The sequence below is a fragment of the Rhinolophus sinicus genome, linkage group LG04 (genome assembly GCF_036562045.2).
Source record: "Rhinolophus sinicus isolate RSC01 linkage group LG04, ASM3656204v1, whole genome shotgun sequence".
Taxonomy (NCBI): domain Eukaryota; kingdom Metazoa; phylum Chordata; class Mammalia; order Chiroptera; family Rhinolophidae; genus Rhinolophus; species Rhinolophus sinicus.
In genome coordinates this window covers 83,132,537-83,154,382 of record NC_133754.1, presented here as the reverse complement: position 1 = coordinate 83,154,382, position 21,846 = coordinate 83,132,537, and the positions used below count along the sequence as shown (strand labels likewise).

The 21,846-nt window shown below is 37.4% G+C and overlaps 1 protein-coding gene across 1 annotated transcript; it reads left to right on the top strand.

Annotated features, from left to right (window-relative positions):
• The first annotated feature begins 8,249 nt into the window (after window positions 1-8,249).
• On the top strand, window positions 8,250-16,543 carry SPCS3 (signal peptidase complex subunit 3). The gene is made up of 5 exons (XM_074329889.1): window positions 8,250-8,573; window positions 10,085-10,160; window positions 12,089-12,163; window positions 15,344-15,459; window positions 16,388-16,543. The coding sequence occupies exons 1-5, from the start codon at window positions 8,431-8,433 to the stop codon at window positions 16,518-16,520; spliced, it is 543 nt and encodes a 180-aa protein (XP_074185990.1). The 5' UTR covers window positions 8,250-8,430; the 3' UTR covers window positions 16,521-16,543.
• The last annotated feature ends 5,303 nt before the right edge of the window (window positions 16,544-21,846 follow it).

Here is a 21,846-nt window from a genome sequence, read left to right as displayed (position 1 = left end):
TTAAAATTTGTATAAGAGTATTGTTTAGATTTGTAATTATCTTTCTATTAACACGTTGCGTACGGATCTCCAGAATCTTCATGAGGGATTTAAACCCCGCCGTACGCAACGTGTTAAAAAAAGTTTTGAGATTTGGTCCATTCACTTCACATATTCATGGAAATTTTGTTTTAAAACAGAAATAAAAATAGGCATTTAACGTCAGCCCTCTCACTCCCCATATATTCTCCCTCTGATCCTCTGTTTCCCAGCTCCTGACACATGACCCCCCTCCTCCCTATAATCTGGAGGTTCAATTCCATAGCTGTTAATGGGTCCTGACTGCGGAAAGGAAGATCAGCAGCATCCACACCCCTGTGCTCTGGAGTTCAGCACAGCTCATCAAAACACAGGTCCCTAAGTGGGATCTGAGAGCCCAGCAATGACAGCTTTGCTCTTTGAGCATCCTTAGTGACTTCTGAATAACCACGTGTGATTCCAAATTGTAATGTATATTCCCTCCCCATTCTTGTCCCCACTTTAGAGAGTATTGCGAGTCTGCCATGGTCTCTACCTCCAAGTTCAGCCTGATTGTCCAATATAGTTCCTGGGAGTCTTGCCCTGAATACCCACTGATATTTAATAGCCTGCATGGACACACCTTGCTTAATTACCATTTATCTGTCTAATGCCTGCATACTGCCACTATTATAAGTTCCCCAACACAGGTTCTTCTCTTATAATCAGAAAATCAAGCCCATTGTGCACATGTAACATGTCAAGGTTATGTGGCTAAAAAACAACAACAACTAAAACAAACAAACAAACAAAAACAAGTGTAGAGAAAAGATGTATCAAGAATTATTCTGTAAGCATCAATGTCTATGGTCCAGATATATTGCAGATATCCATCATCTACAGGTTTTACTCTAGCAATTATCTCCCCAAACATTTAAATAACTTTTAAAAGATGTTAGACACATGAGAAATAATTGATACCTTAAAAACTCTGATTCTAGACTAGGTAGGAGAATTATAAGTTTACTTTAAGCTGTTGAAACAAAGGGAAGCGCAAATATCATGTACGGCCCTCTCCATGTCCACATCTATATTCAAAGGCTCAGCGAAGATAGAAAGTGAAGAAATGTAGTTTGTAGACCGACTGAAGTTTTGCTTTGTCTTTATCTGTTTGAAAAAAGAAGACAATCTGTTCACTGCTTTCTTCTAGGGAGCTTTGTGTCAAGAATCACTTGGTAGTGGAATCACTTGGGGTCTTTCCCAGGAAAGTTGTCACAAAAATTACCAACTGCTAAATATGGTATTTATAGTGAAACATGCTTCATACAAATGGGCAATGTAAATGTAGAAAGACACCTGGGGGGGTTCATGTATAACTCAGATCTCGTACGCTGACTGGTGCCTGACTCACAACTTTCCTCAGAATACTCTTAGGGTGCTGTGTCTTTCCAGCCTTTATGGTAAAATCAGTGCACATGGCAAGATCATTTTCTTGGCATCTGTTACATATCTTATGCCAAGTCAGAAGTCCTTTGCTTTTCCACTTGCTCCTAGAATATCATACACTTATGACATACACGAAATGACACATGGTTTTTAACTTTTTAGATATTTCCAGTAGTTAAAAAAAAAAAACCTCAGAAGAAAACAGTAATTTTAGGTATCATTCAGATGTTTCTAACCTTCTCTGTCATATATTGATTTTAAGTTCTTTTCAGCCTTACATATGTAAATAAGAAACATGAAAGTGGCAACAGGTTCACACACAGAATATACTTGACTGAAATAATGGACTTTGCCTGATTCGTTCCCCTTACAGGGAGGTCAGAGGATCTTATAAAGCCACAGAGTGGCTCAATGATAATGAACAAGCAATGAAAGCACCTCCCATCCAATGCTGTGGTTGTGTGTGGAAGCAGGACTGAAAATCAATACTGACAGGTAACTGAAGGTCAAGAACCTAGAGAAATGTATCCACATGAGTTAACATGACAAGTAGGGCCTGAGGCAGGCACTGGGAACAGAGAGGCAAAGGGAAGGAATATGAAGGCCAAGTGGAATAAATACAAGGTGTAATAGGGCAAAATGTGTGAGCAGTTAGCACCTGAGCAAAAAATTGAGTGAATTAATAGGACTTAGGATAAAAACATACTCCTCCCTCCCTTACAGAACAGAATGGAGCTAAGTTTCCTTGGGATTTGGTATAAATCCTTAAGAACATTCTAAATATGAAAATTTATGAAATGGGAGATAATCCTTGTGTCAGGGTTTCCCAAGGACCACCTCAGGTTTGTTGATTTGCCTGGACTCATAGGACTCAGTATAGAGTCATACTCACAGTCAGGGTTTATTACAGTGAAAGGATTACAAAACACAATCTGCAAAGGGAAAACACACGTGGGAAGAAATCTGAAGGAAACCAGCCTCAAGCTTCCAAGACTCTTCTCCTGGTGGAGTCACCCAAGACATGCTTAATTCCTCCAGCAATGGATTGTGTCAAGACATGAGAGGTGTTATCAGCCAGGGAAGCATTAGAGACTCAGTGCCCAGGGATTTTACTTGGGGAGGGTCACGTAGACACCCTCTGCCTAGCATATACCAAAATTCCAGAGTCCGAGAAGAAAAGCAGGTATTTGTAATAAACCACATTGTTTCTACAAATGGTTTAGGTGCAGTGAGCCACTGCATACAGATGGGCCAAAGTCAGTGGACTGGTGGCTATAAATGAAATCATGGGGGATCCATAGATGTGTGTGCTCTTTCACTTCATTTGCACTCCCATAACCTTGATTCACACACTCATGATCTCACATCTGAACTACTGCAATAATCTCTCACCTGGTCTACCAGTTGGCAGTCTCATCCTTCTCTAAGGCATTACTTATATACCTGGAGCCCATATGGTCTTTATAGTCAACTGATCTAAAATCATCAAAGGTTGCCATTGTCTCTTGGATGATGTTCAAAGTTATTAGCGTGGCATCAAGTCTTCTATAATTTGTCCTTGGCCTATATAGCCAATTTAGCTTTGCACTTTACATCATTTTATCAATTTACACTTTAAATGCTTATTACTTGTGTATGACATGTATTTTTTTCCACGGAAATTTCATCAAAATTATCATAGCCTATGGATTCCGGGTATTGCAACTCAATTAGAATTTTTTTAGCATCTACTATGTGCAAGTTTCTGTCCTAGACATTGAAAGAGAAAAATGTATGACCCTCCATGACGAACAATATAATTTATAGTCTCTTTCTGAAAAACGTTTTCAATTGGAGTTCTCAGTGTCTCAGGCCTATAACATACTCCATTGCAGCAACTTCCTTAGGTAGCTTGGTGCTTCATGGACACTTTAGATACGCCTAAAAAGAACATACTTGATTGCAGTGCTTGTCACTTTAGGTTTATCTCCTTTTTCTACCACTTAACTGTCTATGTGCACACAGATCTACTTAAGATATTTCCTCATAAAATAATTTACTCCTCTTCCTTTTTCTTAGCTGAATATTCCTGAAGAATAATTGTTTGCAGATAAGACACAAACTTAATATTTATTTATCTATGGTTCTTCCTACTTTTTCAAAAAAATAACTAAGCATGTCTTCCCCGGTTGACTACTTCCTGTTTATTCAAGTGCAGACAAAGCACTCCAAGTGCTCCTCTCACTACTGCCATTAGGCTCTGAGTAGAAATTATCGAAGAGTAGAAGATATTTAGCAAAAAAGTGCTAAATTTTAATTTGAGGTCTATAGTAATACTTTAGATAAATAACAGCCTCAGTTTCCTTCTGTGTGATCTTGGTATTTGACAGTCTAGAATTTGCCTGAAAAACCATTAAGAGTGAAAGAAGAATATTGTATAATGCTAAAGACTACCATTATAATAAAGATATAACAGTTACACAACAAATTTTATAAAGCAGAAACTATAAAGATGAGAGGAGAAACACAAAAACACATAATTTGGAGACTTTAATACATCTCCCTCCATCCAACAAAATCAAGATAATTAATAATTAATAAGGGTATACAAGATGTAACATCATAAGGTAGATCTCATAGATTTATGTCAAACTCTGTACACCACTAATAGAAAATACATCACCTTTTCAAGAGCACATTGAATATTCACAAAAGTAACATTTCAGGCCACAGAGAAGGTTTCAATAATCCAAAGAATAGAAATAATACAAACAGCATTCTCTGCCTACATGAAATAAAATCAGACATTAATTTAAAATAATCAAAAGGAAATAGGTCCTTCCTCCTGGAAATTTCACACACACATACTCACGCATGCACACTTCTCAAAGGAGAAATATGAAATTTAAACACAACATATCAGAAATTTTAGGATACAGATAAAGCAGTTATCATAACAATAAAAATGAAAATATATCAATTAAATATAAAATTCCTAAAACTAAATATATAAATCCTAAAGGAAAGCAGAATGAAAATAAATTTGATAGTATTTAAAGAATTAATGAATAAGAAAACAAACAGCTGTGGAATTACTTAGGAAATATAAAAGACAGTTCTTTGAAAAAAATCAACAAAGAAAAAATACTAATTAAAATAACAGAGAAAAAAGGGAGAAAGCACAAACATATGTAATTAGAATTGAAAATTAATTAGCATTAAAATAGAAGAATGGCATCTCATGGGAATTTCTACCAGATTTTAAAGATCAGATAATCCAAATGCTACTTAAAATATCCAGTGAATAGAAAAAAGGAGAGAACTTACAAATTCACTTTCTAATTTGAGTATATTACGACCCAAAATGAAAAATCAATTTCACTTATGAATATTTATGACAAAAACCTAAAAGAACAATTAGCAAAGAAAGCCCAAGAGCATATTAAAAATTAATTTATCATGACCAAGTAGAGTTTATTCCAGGAAGGCACAATGGTTCAATATTAGGAAATCCATTCATATAATTCATCACATTAATAGAGCCTCTTAGTCCCTTTGGGCTGCTATAATAAACTACTGTAGATTGGGTGACTTACAAACAACAGAAATTTTTTTCTCACTGTTCTGGAGGCTCAGAAGTCCAAGATCAAGTTGCTAGGATGTGGGCAGACAATTAAGTTTGCGAACTCATCCTAGAAAAAGTGCTACAATACCTCATTGCTGAATATCACTGCGGTCACCTTCCCAGTACTCACTTGGGAAGCTATGCACAACGCCAGCACCTCATCCACACTTCAAAGCAATTTTGGAACTCTTTTTCTGGAATGGCCATCAGAGCTATCGTCATATTACCCTTGATGTCCTGAATGTCATCAAAATGTCTTCCTTTCAATATTTCCTTTCTCTTCGGATAAAGAAAGAAGTCATTGGGGGCCAGATCAGGTGAGTAGGAAGGGTGTTCCAATAGTTATTTGTTTACTGGCTAAAAACTGCCTCACAGACAGTGCTATGTGAGCTGGTGCATTGTCATGATCCAAGAGGCATAAATTGTTGGCGAAAAGTTCAGGTTGTCTAACTTTTTCACGCAGCCTTTTCAGCATTTCCAAAGAGTAAACTTGGTTAACTGCCTGTCCAGTTGGTACAAATTCATAATGAATAATCCCTCTGATATCAGAAAACGTTAGCAACATTATTACAACAAGTTTGCAAACTTAATTGTCCGACCTCATAGATTCAGTGTCTGGTGTGAGCTGGCTTCCTGGTTCGTAGACAGGCTGTTTCTCACTATGTCCTCACATGAAGTAAAGGAGTTCTCCCAGGTTTTTAATAAGGGCACTCATCTCATTCTTGTTGGCTTCCCCTCCATGACCTGATCACCTCCCAAAGGCTCCATCTCTTAATACCACCACATCGGAAGTTAGGATTTTAACACATTCATTCAGTCTACAGCATTAAGGCTATGGAGAAAAGTCATATAATCACCTACAAAGATACAGAACATGCACTTCAAAATAATTTGACATTCATGTTAAAAAATACTCTCAATAAAATAGGAATTAATGGATACTTCCTTGATATCAATATGAAATACAGAGATATAGATACATGTAAACACACACACACACACACACACACACACACACGCCTCAAAGCCAGCATCATATCTGGTGTAGAAATGAAAGGAAATTTCCTGTTAAATTCAGGAACAAGTAAAGGATGCCCGTTATCTCCATTATTGAGCATTATGTTAAAAATGTTGACCACTGCAATGGACAAAAGAAAATAATTAGAAATGTAAGAACTAGAAAGAAAATGGCAAAATGTTCTGCAATGTACATTATATGATTACATATCTAGAAAATCCAAATGAACAATTGGAGAAATACAACAGAATAAGAAAATTCCCTGCCCTGCTCCTTTCATGGACTTACATGTGTTTTTGGCACTTCCAGTCACTCTAGTTCAAAACCATTGTGTCATAATATTAACTTCATTTGTGCTTTCACAATTTACTTTCCTCCATATTTTGCGGATCCCAGCCATATCTAAGCAGTTGCTAAATCACATACATTTTGTATCCTGAAATGTTACTATCAGTCTTCCATTTTTCTGTCCCACTCTTCTCATTCTGTGGCTTACTCTCTACAAATAATTTATAAAAGCCTGCCAGTTTATTGACGCTACTTTTTTAATATGTAATTTCTTGTGATATAAAGTCCCAACTCTTTGGTGTGGTTTTCTACAGTAGGCCCTTAATTTACCTTTCCAAACTTATTTCTGCCTAATTTTTATAAATACATTGTTTAGCTCAACCAGACTACTGGGAATCCATACTATATCTTTTGGAATACTCTTCCTGGAGTATTGTTATTTCTGTAACAATAATCGTCCCTTCTCTAAGTCATCCTATAATAAGAATACCTAACACTGTTGTTTAGGCATTGTGTTAAATACTATTTTACAGACACTGCTTTGCCCCACATCACCACAGATGTGAATTCTTGCTCCTTTTGAGTCCACAACACTCTCTAACTTCCTTGGTATTTATATTTTATGCTTCAGATTTGTTTTTATTTTATTGACTCTACGAGATTATAAGATTCATGAGGTTATAAAGTGATTAGTATATACCTCTGTATCATTTGCAACACAGTAGGCATTCAATAAATAATTGCTTTATTGAATAAATTGTGGCTGCCTGGAAGATAAAAGTTTAGGTTTTAAACTCAACTGAGGGTCTCTCCATTTTCATTAATTGGCTCTATTCCGATTTAGCAGGGACGTTCCCTTATTAGTGCTGTACTCTCAAAGCTGAAACTGGCACACAGTAGGCACTCAGTAATAACCCTACTGTGTGACTGTACGAAATTAATTGAATGTTAATGAAGAAAGAGCTCAACAATGGACAATATAAGCCAGCATCAGGGTCAGACCATCATTTTCTGGTTTGCACCTATCATATTCTAGGGCAGGTGTAAACCTCTTTTGGTTTATGGATGCAAAATGTAAAAATAAATAATTTGAGGTTATGTACCCTTCGAATCCCATTTTTATAATTACAAAATCTCTAGCTGTGAAAGGAACAAAAGTGTTGGCAGACGGTATATTTAGAGTCAGGGACTAGCACAATCTGAACCCTGAAGCACATTGTGCTGTATAGCAATTCCATAGCCATTTGTCGCCTTTGATCTTAAGAACCCAAAAGGTCATCCTGTTGCTGATAGGAAATACCATGTTAAAATATTAGAACTGATAGCATCAACCCTTATCGTCTAAAACAGCTCTAGGACGCTGTTTTAGCTTTTTGCCTTTAGCTTTTTGCCTCCCCTGCTGTGGGAATGCAAAGTATTAATAGGAAGTGGACTCGGGTTGGACGTGGAAAGTAAAGCGGACTGCTTTTTAGGGACGCGGGAGGCCTCTCTTCTTTTTCCCTCTCCCCACATCCTCCCAAAAAGCTTAAGTTCTAACTTTGACCAATCTGATAAAAGGGAAGACCCGGCGTTTTGTAAAGTGCTGCTTCCAAACGCGATACGTCAGAATACACTCCAAATTACCTTGCTTTGCTGCTGGTTTTAACTTCAAATTAATGAAACAAGCAATTACGAAGCTGCAGTCCAAGAAGGACCACCTAACGCACACACCGGGAAGGGAGGGTAAGTGAGCCAAGCAGCCTGAGGAGGGGAAGAAAGGACAGAAGACACCGGTCTTCCGTGGCGAAACTCCGCTCCTCCTCTGCTCGTCGCTGATTGGTGGCGGAAGGAGAGGCGGGCCCGCGAGCGACTCAGTATTCGCCTTTCGGCGCGTTCCCGCCGCCTGGTGGGTGTGTCCGGGAGGCGGGTGCGCGCGCGCTCGCCCGCGTCGGAGGACCGGAAAGGAGGCGGGGCCGCGGCGGCGCGCGCCCCCCGGAACGCGCGCAGCGCAGGCGGCGCGGATCGCTAGGAGCGGGTCCGTGGCCGGAAAGGGGCTCTGGGTTTGCGTGTAGAATAGGGCTCGAGGGTCACGGCCGCGATGAACACGGTGTTGTCTCGGGCGAACTCGCTGTTCGCCTTCTCGTTGAGCGTGATGGCGGCGCTCACCTTCGGCTGCTTCATCACTACTGCCTTCAAAGACAGGAGCGTCCCGGTGCGGCTGCACGTCTCGCGGATCATGCTGTGAGTGTGGCTCAGGCCCGGCCGGTGGGGCAGGGCACATGGACTGGGCCGGGCCGGGGTGGGGGCGGAGCGCGGGCCGCCACGCCAGGCAGCCGCGCGCGGGTCTTCGGTCCTGGGCAGCCTGTGTCCTCTAGGGCAGACGTCCGGGTGAACCTCGTGGGGTTTCCCGGCTTCCCCTCCAACTGCCACCCCTCCGCCGCAAATTCCCGGGCTTGCTCTTAAATTTTAATTTTGAGTGTTCCTTAGGTCAGTGGCTCTGCTTCCTTCCTGTTCCTCACTTCCCTCCGCCCACGCCCGGCCAATGAGGGAGCAACACAACAGCACGCCCGCGCCGCCGCCGCGCCTGGCTGGGCCCCCAGTGTCCGAGCCCCCGGCCGCGCGGAGTCCCCCGGGCCGCCGTCTTCCTGGCTAAGGTGCCACCGGTTCTCTCAGCCGCTCTGTTGGGCCATTTAGAACCAGAGTTTGCCCTGTTTGACATTCCCTTTCTGTCTTTCCTCCTCCAATAGGCAGTAAATACTTGGAGCTGCTTTGAAGTTGGCAGAGCGGTTAGGATGCACAGAGAGATTCGGCGTGTTTTTTTTTTTTAAGAGCCAACCGCTTGAATAAAGCTGCGAAAATGCCAAAAATAGAATTTCCGAAGTGAAAATGGGCAATTCGCTGTTGCCTATTTTTCCCCTTGATAATTTTTATTCCCTGGCACTTTTTTCTTTGATATATAGCATTTTTTTCCCTTGTTCTCATATCTTTATTCTATCCTCCAACAAATTTCTCTTTCTTCAACCTTAGTTTTATTTGTCAGAATCTCAAAAAGCCGGTCATGATAGCTCATGCCCACCCCCACCCCTTTTTTTTTGCTATGTTGACGTTAGGTTAGGGTGTTTCAGATTAAAAAAATAATAAATAGACCCGGAGTGGAAATGAGCACTGCTTCTGTCAACTCGGAGGGTTTAGCAGGGTTGGCGCATAGTAAACACCAACCAGCTGTTAGCTTTTGTTAATTTTGAGCAAGCTTCTTACCATTCTGAGCCTTAATTTCCTTTTGTTTAAAATGGAAGTACTACCCAACTCGTAGGTTTGTTGTGAGGATTGTTTGAGAAAATTGTGAAAAATACACAGTGGACCTGACAGAGACACACAGTAAGCACTCAATAAATAAATGGCTAGCAGTTGTCACTATCTTAGTGTTCCACACCAGTTTGTAGTCACCTGTAACTTGCTTCTACCCATTCTACCAAATTGCTTGGCATCAAATATTTAGTTATTACAGTTTTTAATCTCCTGGTAGGTTTTGTTAGCGATTCTTTTGACGTATAGGATAGCTGAAGACCTGTTTTTATATTAAAGTGTTTATTCTATTTACACACAGGTTTCTCTGATTTTCACTTGTTGGTGGGATTGCTGTTTCCCCTGTGCATACAACTAGATCCTGTCTTTCACTTCATCTAGGGAGTTATGTGAATTTTGTATGCTGTTATGTTTGCAGGATGGTAAAACTTTTATTTTACTTCTAGAAAAAATGTAGAAGACTTCACTGGACCTAGAGAAAGAAGTGATCTGGGATTCATTACATTTGATATAACTGCAGATATCCTTTAAGAAAATATTGTATTGCTTTTCCTATAGTTTCATAATGATATACATGTTGATTATTGATTTGGTGGACAATGAATATGACTATCAACCAAACCTTGGAAATTTCTAGACCTGTGTTTTCATCAGTAAAATTCATAACCCTCATTCACACTTGGAGAAAGCTTACATGTAAATTCAGGAGCTATTGTGTGAACACACCCCAAAGTTCTTTACAGAAACCTTATATAGATCAAAAACTTCAAGATAGTTTGAATCTATGTTTCAGTAAGAATTAGATTCTTTGGATTAAAGAAGGAAGAACATTACCAGTGTTCATCCTACCTTGATAGACTATTTCATGTACAATCCCAAAGAATATGTTCATGTTTTATGATAGCAGACAGAAACATATGTTAAAAAAGTGAATTTGCATCTGTTACAGTTTGGAAGGTCATTATCAAAATGATTATTGGTAAGCCATATTAGCATTTTATCATTATAGTTCTTTTTATAAATACTTTTTTAATAAGAGAAATTGTAACAGTTAAGAGTTACTTTAAAATGGGAATTATTTAAATATTTTCTCTTTATCTTGAATTTCCAACTTTGACAACTTTATTATTTTGGGCAGTTTAATCTTTTAGAGTCTTAGATTAATATGTTCACAGCATTGTTTCTTGCCATTTCTAGACACATCTCACTGCCTTTTTAAAACCCCAGGTTTAAAATTGGTTAGGAAGGTTGAACTTTCTGAACTTGTGTAAAGCAACTTTCTGAACATTTGAAGAAAATCATACCTTGGGCATTTACCTGATATGTCTCTTTATTACCATGGAATTACTTTTAACTTGATTTTTTAGAAATAAATTACGGGGTTTAGAAGTAGATTAGTTCTATAGGCACTTTTTTTAGGAAACAGAGTACACCATCAGAAAAGTCCTATGCTAAATTTTGTGTCTGCATTTAAGTCTTCATGTCATTAAAAAAGTCTATTCCAATATGGTAAGAGGCAATTTGGATCTAATGTGAAAGTAATAACTTTGTCTGGAGAATTACAGTGAAAATTTCTGATACCTTAGGTACTGTATTTATGTATAATCAGTCTCATCATTTGTAGTTTAGTCAGATTTTCTTAATGTTGCTGCTAAAACTTGAAATTGTACCTGTTCTTATAAAGAGCTATCCTAGACCTCTCAATTCTAAAGTGGTGATTCTTAGATACACATCTAAAAGCGGAATGTCTTGAATGTGTTTCTATTGGTATGTAAACACATACAATAAAATGACTTAACCATTTACATATAATGCTTAATAAAATCCAAATATTAACTCAGTTCATTTCTCAGTGACACCAGTCTTGTAATTAATCCTGATTTTTTTTCACTCTGGTAAACTGATGAAATCAAATTGGTGTTCAGCTGCATTATTCGACCAAAGTATTTCATGGATTGAGATATTTTTCTCTCTACTGGCATGTGTTCAAAAGCAACATGTACAATTTATTATACTTGGTTTGATACTTGAGCCTAGTTCATGTTTGCATATCATTACATTAAATTGTGGTGATTGGTTATACTTTAAAACTCCAGTGGAATCGTGCTTGAAATATTAAATCCTCTCTTGTAGATTTAGTGAGTTGATGTTACAGAATAAGAAATTTTTGTATTTCTTTGTTTTTATTAATCAAAGTATCTCAGCTGTGAGTACTTAGATGATCAGGGGAGGATGCTGATATTCTGACTGGTATTTTTTGACTTTGGAATGAGCTAGATTTAAAAATATATATATCTTACATGTTTTTATTAAATTAGTGTCTCAAAATGTTTCTGGGCCACCTCTTTTTGTTTTGTTTTAGTATTGCGGTGTATAATCAAGAATGACTAAGATCTGTTTTAAACTTGTGTACTGCTTTGTCATTTATATATTCCTTAATTTGTTTACATCTAGAGAATATATTTGATTGGAATGTTAAGCAGTTGTTTCTTTATTTATCAGCAGAATATTCAACAAAAAATAATGTAAGTATATACATATATAGGAATATTTTAGAAGATATGTAAAACGACATCCTTTATGGAAAAAGAAATTTTATATATTCAAAATATCTGACCTGAATAGTAAAAAAATCACAAGCCTATGGAGTGGTGACTCTACTAAGAAAACATTATCTCCTTTCGTAGGCTCTGTCTTTTTTTTTTTTCTGTCTGTTTCTGTAACATTGTGGTCTCTTGAATGGGATATTCGAGGTAGGTAATACTCCACGCAAGGAGTATTCGAGGATTACCCCATGCAAGGTAATTCATAGGTACATAAGGAAAACAATTAAGAGCTACTATTTATTCTGTTATGGATCCAAGAAGAGTTGCACTTTTTGAGTTTGTTCAACTTTTCACTTGATGTTAGGATGGAGTGGCAACTTCCAAACTCCTACGTGCCATACCAGAAACCACGAGTCTATTTGTATATTTCTCAATTTAAAATAAAAAGGGAAAGAAGTTAACTTTACTAATACTTGCTATATGGACTGACATGCATATTCAGTCTGTAAGTCAATGGTCACATGCTTCTAAAACATGCAGATACTCTGGAGGAAGAAGAGGAATTCTGTAGGACAAAAGGTTGGCTGTGCTGCTGCTACTACTACTACACACACATTTATTCGTTTATTCACATTCAGCATTTTACAAAGCTTTGCAGTGTATGCCCAATTAAGTGGGTTATATTGTCTAGTTTTAATAAATTAATTCTCACAAGGTGGAAAAATGACTTTAAGAGATTCCTGCAAAGAAACAGATTGAAGATAATGTTAATGGTCCAAGTACATGTAAACAACAGGAAAGTGGCAGAGCTGATATGTCTGGTCCTCCTTTGAGCTGCTGAGCCACATTAAAGAATTAAAAACACAGAGAACCTAGACAGATCTAATAAGTTGGCTGAGAAAATTCAACATTAGTCAAGAAGACTGCTTGAAATGCCCGTTTACGTTCACTATCGATTATATTACCGAATGATAATAGTATTGTGTATTATGTACATAATTTGTGAATAAAGGTACATATTTTGGGGTTTGTATTCAAACTAATTTGTGATTGAAAACCTTTGGAGACCACATCCAGTGATAAAATCAGAAAGGACATTGCTGAACTTCAAGTGTCACAGGAGATGGGAGGTAGTATTGCTGCCCAACTGGTACGCTTTAAGCTAAAATATTCTCTCTCTCCAGCTGTGATTACAGAGATAGACAGCAAGACATTTGAATCAACAAAACTTGTGACCTGTGCTTATAATTCTTGTTACTCAGATATGTAATCAAAAGCTGTAAAGATAACTCATTTTTGAATCATCTCTGAGATCATTTTAAAATCCATCTAAATATTTGTATTTTAATGTGTTATGAGCTGTTTTGATAGTCTTATTAAGCCATACATATAAATTAATTAATATCTTATTGAGAAATACTTTGTTTTGGAGTTGTATGGGGTTCACCAATTTAAGTAGCCTTTTAAATTATAAATTAGAGTTTATCAGAAGTTTTATAATTAGAAGTTTTATATTAGATTAAAATGTTAAAACACCATTAGTTTGTGATAGAAATTTATTAGTCCAGTCTGATTTAGAGCTTTTGTTGCAGATAGAGTAAGAGTTGAGATATTTGTGTTAGATTATTGCTAAAACAGAAACCTTAAATCCTAAAAGTGTAAAGTGAATGATTCTGAGATGTGAATTAAAATACAAAGGTGAAAATGAGTTAAAATGTGCTTCTGTGTTGTTTTACCTGAGTTACCCTTATGTTTGCTATCAGCATACACTGGAGGTAATTTATAGTTAGAGATTAATCAACTGTATTTTATTTGAACAGTATTCATTTTCAAGGAATGACAGATTAATCAGCTTTATCTGTTGATTGGCTTTTTTAGTTTACTGGACTTTTTAGCACTTCAGTTCATTATATATTACTTTTATTTTGAGCATGTCTTTTATGCCAGATACTTTGTTAGGCCCTGGAAATATTGGGTTGAATAAGTTTTGCTCCCTGCCCTCAAGAATCAAGTGTTAAACGTAACAGTTAGAAAAAACTGTTCTGAAGATAAGAGTAACAACTGTAAACACAACACATACATTATTCTACGAGTCTCAACAAATCATCCAAATAAATATTTGTCACCTTGTTGACATATATCTAAATTATATTCATAATTCTGGTTTACCCCAGCATGACTAGTAAGTTAATACAGTTTGGAATGACAGACTATTTATTGCTTTGGTGAATGAATAAATATACATAAAAAGTCGTTTCACTGGCATATCTTTGATTCTGTGTTGCTCTGTTATGTTTCTGTTTAATGTTAGAAAGATTCTTTAAGGTGATGATTTGAATACTCTTAGAAATAACTGTTCCATGTTTCTTTTTAGTCACTGCAGTCACCACATGCTGAGCAATTGACTTCACAATCTAATGGATGATAGCTTAATAAGAACACAGTTCTTGGGATTTATTAGTGATCACAAATGTATTTTGTCTCCATTTTATGTCCCAAAATTTCCAAATAGAATTATGATATGTCAAAATAGTGGCTTAAAAGAGTTGTCTGGCTTGTAGAATTTTGCCATAATAAAACAATGATGTGCCTATGTTATATTTTAATGTAAAGAAAAAAATATTAAGAGGCTTCATTTCTTTAGTGATTCCTTAGTAATTTAAAAACATTGGTGATACGTAAATTGTGACATAATTTGGCAGTAGTGACCTTTGTTAACAGTGTGCTGGAACTGTGTCCCTGGCTCCATTACAGGGTCCTTACTGAGTTAGAGGGTCTTAACTTTACAGGGAAAAGTGATTTAAAAGAATGCTTTCTTTCCAGGGATTCTAGTCCCTTCTGTTTTTCCAAGGACCTCATTCTGGAGAGCACATAGATCTAAAACCTCCTATTAAGCTTTGAGAACTCTGAATAAAACAGTTGCCCTAGCAAAATGAATGATTTCCTTTAGGGAAATCCTTTTTTTTTGTCCAAGAAAAGTTTGACCCCTTCTTATATTTGTCCACTTGTTACGTTTTGTATGCTTGAAGATTTTAGCAGTCCCTTCAAAGTTGGCTTCATTGATATAAATTAAACTATTTGCTTACCAATACTTCTAATTTGAAGTGACAAAGTTGCTATTTCTGATTAGTTAATCTGATTAATTTTCATTTTATGTAGGCTCTGAACCAAGTTGTCCTTTGGGACAAGATTGTTCTGAGAGGTGATAATCCGAAGCTGCTGTTGAAAGATATGAAAACAAAATATTTTTTCTTTGACGATGGAAATGGTCTCAAGTGAGCAATTCTTTGTTATTTTTTACATTTAATGAAATGTGAAGAGGAAAAAAATATATTTTTAAAGAAAAATATTAGAGGGTAAAAAAGCAAGTTGAGAGAGAAGCAAAGTGTATATATAGCAATCTGAACTGGGAAATGGGGTAGAAATACTGCCATACAAACTGGGATCTAAGATAAGTGCTAAGTTCTTGTAGTATGTGAAATGTAATAGCCAAACTCTTAAAGCCTCTGCTCTTAAGTACACAGGGAGCCTGGGCTTGCCCAGATGGAAGCAGGACTGTGATTCCTAAGGGCTCCCTTTGAGATGGGAGAGCAACTTGCCAGGGAAACCTTCATGAGGGAATAGTGCATTGACCTAGTTGATACTGAGGTTTCTAGATTCAGTTCTCTTAACCTCTCTGAACCTCAGTTTCCGTTTTATACAACATGAAGGAATTAAGAGTTCTTGATATTTTGGGTCATTTTTAGCTCTTCTGCTCTGTGAGTAAACATTGGGAAGGATTTTGGGAGAGAGTTATTTTAACCAAATCTCTGGTTTTACAGATGAAAAATTTCAGACCATGAGAAGTTTTGATTTGTCCAGTTTTGCTCATCTAGATAATGATAGAATTAGGGTTCAAACAATTGTCTTCTGATTTCCAGCTCAAATCTCTTTTTATATTCTGTTTTACTCATTTAAGCTTTTGGATGATAGCTCTAATAATTGTGAGTGACATAAATAGGTATGTCATTATGGGATGCCTGCAGATATAATGCTGGTGTTTTCCCATTGTTTTGGGGTTTTAAAAGACTTGAGAAAACTTTTGTTTCTAAATTAGATTAGCTGATTATAAATAAAGTGTTTGACACCCCAGTGCTTTAATTAAAATGTTTTTATTGAACCACAAATGTTTCTGCTGACATCTGTTTTTATATCTTTTTATAGGGGAAACAGGAATGTCACTTTAACCCTATCTTGGAATGTTGTACCAAATGCTGGAATTCTACCTCTTGTGACAGGATCAGGACATGTATCTGTTCCATTTCCAGATACATATGAAATAACGAAGAGTTATTAAATTATTCTGAATTTGAAACAGCATATTTTTATACGTAATCATATCTCATCTCTTCCCTTGCGTCTTCATTTGTTTTTGGTTAACTTAATTTTTTTTTTTTGTATAAGAACTAACATCCAAAGGCATATTTGAAGGGAAAGGTTAATGTGCTACTTCAGCTTAATTTTGCAATCAAACAAAAAAGGCCACCAGAGTGGAGTATTATAACAATAAGAAAACTACATAATAAGGATTTGTGAAATATTTAAATTTAAAGTATTCCCTGTATTTCCATTATTCTTAATGGAATATGAAGTGAGCATGAAGGGCATCTAACATGTTTAGGTGCCTGTGGAACTAAAAGAACTTTGTTGTATGCCTTGCATTCACGCAGGTTCCCAGTGGATGTGACTTACAGGTAGACATTCTCTTTTGTCTCTTTTAGGGTGTGTCTGATTATTGGAAACATTAATATAGTTATTTGTGAGAAAACTGGATTACACAACAGCCAAAAGTGATGGAATTGTATTCCATTTGTCTTAGGAATGCCCGTAATGCTTGTTTTTCTTACAGGTGACTAGCAGCTTTCTCCACTTAAAGACTAAATACCTCTTTATATGCTGTAAATCTAACTCATTTTAAAGTTCTTAAGTCAACCAAATGTGTGTCTTTCAGTGCTTTCTCTAAAAACGTTCCTTTGTGTTACATATTTGTGTGATTTTTTAGCATTGCCATTGATAGCTGAAATGTTGCATGGTTTCCCCTCTGAGTTGTTTGTTCTAGTGAGCATGCCTAGTGCCACTGAGTGGTAATTATTTAAAATTTTCAGTAGGTCCACATGTTAGTAATTGGGGTAATAATCTATTTGATGGTGTGCTTTTCCATTTCCAAGCACTCATGTGTTTTACTGTATGTTATCTTCAATAATCTAATGAGGTAAGTAGTGCAAATGTTAGCTCTTTGCAGATGAAGAATGTTAGCTCTTTGCTGATGAAGAAACTGAAACCCAGACGTTTATTGAATTGCTTGAAGGTTACATAGCTAGCAAGGGAGTCTGAACTCAGATGTGATTCTTTAAGCTTATCTTTTCTTCTATACCTCAGATTACAGACTAATCAAAATTCACATATAATTTTCATCATATTTTTTGTTACCCTGGACACCCTTTCTACCACTCCTAGAAGAGGATTCCATCCTGCACGGATGTGACTAATTCCCAAGCTACCGATACCTTTATAGAGGTAATACCTCACTTCGTTCTCTGCATAAATTTTACTTATGTTACAAGTACAAGAATCTGATGGAAAAATAATTTAGAGATTAAATAGATGATATATAGTTCACCATATGGTAGTATTTAACATGACCTTTTCCTAGAGTGGGCAAATAAACATCCTCAAAGGAAGCAACTATGAATCAATTACCCTCAAAAGCAATACCAAACACTGTAGTTACGCTATGAGCAGTAACCAAAAGGGCTAATATTTTCTAAGAACAGTTTAAATTAATAGCTAATAGTTATTTGTTTATCTCATGAAATACATCATCATTTAATTTCATTAGTTTTAACAGCTATTGTATGTAGGAACGTGTTCATAGGAGAGGTTAGCGGTGTCATGAATACTAGACGGGTTTGGCTCCCAGCTTTTTCATTAAACTTTTCAGGGTCTCAGTTTCTTTATGTGTAAAAAGACAGAGTGGGACTAGTTAAATAGTGGTTCTTTGACACCACACAAGTCTATACAATTTGTTGTATTTGTTCAGCAGAGAGATTGAAGAGAAAAGCCCCTCAGTAATGTGAAGACAGGAAGATGATTGAAAGGCTAACATGTAATTCATATTGATCTGACTTTAGTTCTATTAGGTTTTATACCCAAAAATTACTTATGTGGTTTGTACAAAATAGACCTGCAAACCTAAAATTTGTAGGTGTGAAAGCTTAAAAACTGGGTGTGCTCTCATAAGGAAGGAAGGCAGGCACCGTAGTCCTGCAGTCTGAACTGGAGCTGGTACTGGTTTAATAGTTCATTATACCTCTGTGATGAGGGAAGCTGTTGATTTGGTGGGGATGAATATTGACCTTTACTTGAGTTATAGTTTATTTGACAAGCCCACCCACGTTTTGGGGGTTTGGTGAGGACAAGGATTCTACTAGGCCCAACTAGCACAATGAATAGTCTTTTGCTTCTCGTTAACCAAGGCAGGCTGCTCAGGACAGGAATTGCTCCAGCATGGGAATAAGAAACCTGCATCACGGGAACTCGTTTTTGGGTGTGCACAGCTTTGTTAGTTTTCCATGATCCTTCATTAAAAAAAAAAATGGACTTGTGTTCAGTTTGCTAACCATATCATCTCCCTTAGCGTCACTATTTTAAAAAAGTCTTATAAATTGCTGCCAAGACCCAGGGCTTCAGACTTATAAAAACCTAAGTATGATTAGAAATATTTGAGCCCACAGGTGATACTGGGAAAAGAACAATTGCAGGACACTTATCTAAAGTCATTATGGTCAGAGAGGAGTTAATTTTGACATGTAGTGCTTACATAACCCCCTTTACTAGCAGTTTTATCTAAACAAGTAGCTATATCAGTGTTTTTTATTCCCCCAGTTGATTACATTTGGTTTCTTTATGCTTAAAGGAAAATAATAGAAAACTTTATAAATTCTTTGGGCTGTAAGACACAATGGGTTACTTTGAATTTCCTTTCTTGGAATTATTTTATAGTTCTTTGGTGGGTCTGGCCAGCCTAGTAATAGCACTAAGAGATGGGCTTTAAGGTTATAATGAACTCTTTTTTTTCAGTGTTCTATCTAAAGCTTAGCGCTCTTAAGCTTTGGATCTTTGGGGTATAGGTTAATGGAGGTATTATTTTATAATACTTTGAATTTGACATGAAAGGGGTTAATTATGGGGGGGAAACCATAAGCTATGAACTTTGGTAGCAAACAAACATCTGTCCATTTCAGAACCTTTCCTTGCTTTTAGCAGAGCCTGTGTACATTTATGTGACTGCCAGTGATTTAAGGAGATCTGTTTCAAAAAGTGGTTGCATGTTTTGATGCAATTTGGAAAATTGTTTACTTGCAAATACAGATTCATGAGAAAAATTCATGAAAACACTGAAGATATGTTTGAGGATTTTCTTAATTGCAATAAATAGCATTTTTCTAAAGAAAATGAATTTTGTTCATGAGTAAAAGTATGCATTTTTGAAGATTTCCAGATTTATGCTTTTTGTGTGAAGCTGCTGAACTAAAAGGGATGAAACCAAGTCTAGTAAACTTCAGTTTGTTTTTTTCTGTTCCTTTCACTTTTCTTTCTCTCTTTTTTTTTTTTGTGGGGTTGGTGGAGGGAGCTTAATTACATCTAAATTCTCTCTCCAGAGACGGTATGCTCCTATAGTAGACTGTAAGCTCTCTGAGGGCAGTCTTTTGGGATTTCTCTTTGTATCTTCCCCAGCGTCTAGCATAGTGCCTTGCACACCTGGTCAGCGCCCAATAAATATTGATGATGAATGAAGTCATTGTCTTTCTAATGTGACCAAACTATGGGGTCAGTTACCATTCTCTTCCTTCATAATGCCGCCATTTTCATTCTTGAGCTCCTGGTGTTAGATCTGACTGAAGCCTGATTGTTCTGCCCATCCAGGCAAGTGCTATGCCCGCACTGCTCACTGTGTCTGGTGTTCTCCCAGTCCCAGGCTTTTGGCAAGAGAGCCAAGGAATAGTGACTAGTTGGGAAGGAAGATTGATGTATAAATTGCTTTACTTGAACATAACACTAGAAAACCATTACATAAACCTGACTTAAAAAATCTCAAGATGCCTGTTCAGTTTATGAAGAAATGGGTCAGATTATACAGCTTGACTCCATGCGAATGTCTGGTTGGTTTGCTGGGCACATCAGCTGGTTTGGCTTAACTGCTGTCACATACCTGGCTTGCTGGCCTGCACTGAACTTAGAGTTATGGAAATTCTACTTTTGATTTTTACTCAGAAGAAATGGGAGTTTTGGTGAACTCAGACAAAACAACAGAAACCGTCCTTCAAAAGAACAATCAGTTGAGTTTAGAGGGTAAGTTATTTTTTTAGTCCTGACTGTATTGTGTCTGGGACAATACAAAAGGTCAGCTAGATTCCGCTTTGTTTTTGTTTTCTCCAAATCGGGGTAACCCTGTCAGAACTTTAGTCCCTTTATTCTCTCCAGATGATATGTTACAAGAAGAATTCTGGGTTCACTAGGTCTACTGGTTAATGAGTTACCCTGCAGAAGGAAAATGTATCACTTCAATCAGTGCTTTATTGGTTTAGACTTCAAAGCTTGAAGTAGCTTCTCAGCTGGGACTTTGCACTTGAGAATAACAAAGGGGCATTTCCTTTTTGGAATACATGTAATTTATACATATCCCACTGGTATATCTGTTGAGTATAGTTGGCAGTAGGCATCCAGGAATTGAAAAGTAAAGGTGCAGATTAGTAGTAGATAGTGGGGCAAAAAAACCTCTTTTCTGATGCTGCCTCTTAGGTGCCCCTGGCGCCACTCCCCTGCTGGTCGGGCGGGGGCTTGGAAGGGCTGGAACCTGCCTGATAAATGAGTGAGTACAGAGGGTGGAAAGGAATCAAATGGCTGTGAGTGGGGAGCAGGAGGGTTATGAGATGCTCTGAAGGATCTGACACAAAGACACCGCGAACTTGAAATTGGATCCTGTTAAAAACTTCACGAAGTTGTGTGAGCATCTCTCAGCTTTATTTTGGGAAGTCGAGCATGTCCTGTTGCTGTAGCCTCTGCTGCTGCTTCTAAGACTCCACTACGAGTAATGCTCTGCATGCAGAGACAAGCAGGGACTATTACCACTCAATTGAGAGTCTCGTTCACTTGTTACTAAAAGTTTGCAAATGCCATTAAAGCCCTGCTTTAACATGCACCCCTGAGACTGCACATGTCTTGGGGAATTCATACCATCATCTTCACTACGTACTGCGGAACTTCCCCAGGTAGTTTGTTTGCTACCTGACCATTGGCTGTCAGCTCAGCACTTGTTAGCCCAATTATGTACTCTGTGTATTAGTTAAAGTAACAATAACTGCTCTAATAGATAACATCAGAATTTCAGGAGCTCAACAAAAGTGAGAGTTCATGTCTTGCTCTTGCAAGGAACCAGTGTGGTGTTCAGGCAGTTTTTTACATGTGACTGAAGGACCCAGGTGCCTCCCATCTTAGGACTGCCACCCCAGGGCTTACAGTGCTCGCTGGCTGACCAGCGGAGGGGTGGAGAGTGAAGTCTTAGCCTGCTGAATTAGCTGGGCCCAGAGGTGTCACATATCACCAGGTCACATTCCAGGGTG

Bases quoted from the DNA above. Each gene is read 5' to 3' on its own strand.
- SPCS3 (XM_074329889.1), top strand. From the start codon at position 8,431: ATGAACACGGTGTTGTCTCGGGCGAACTCGCTGTTCGCCTTCTCGTTG. The intron at 8,574-10,084 runs GTGAGTGTGGCT...TTTTACTTCTAG, and splicing joins CACGTCTCGCGGATCATGCT to AAAAAATGTAGAAGACTTCA. The intron at 12,164-15,343 runs GTAAGTATATAC...CATTTTATGTAG, and splicing joins AATATTCAACAAAAAATAAT to GCTCTGAACCAAGTTGTCCT.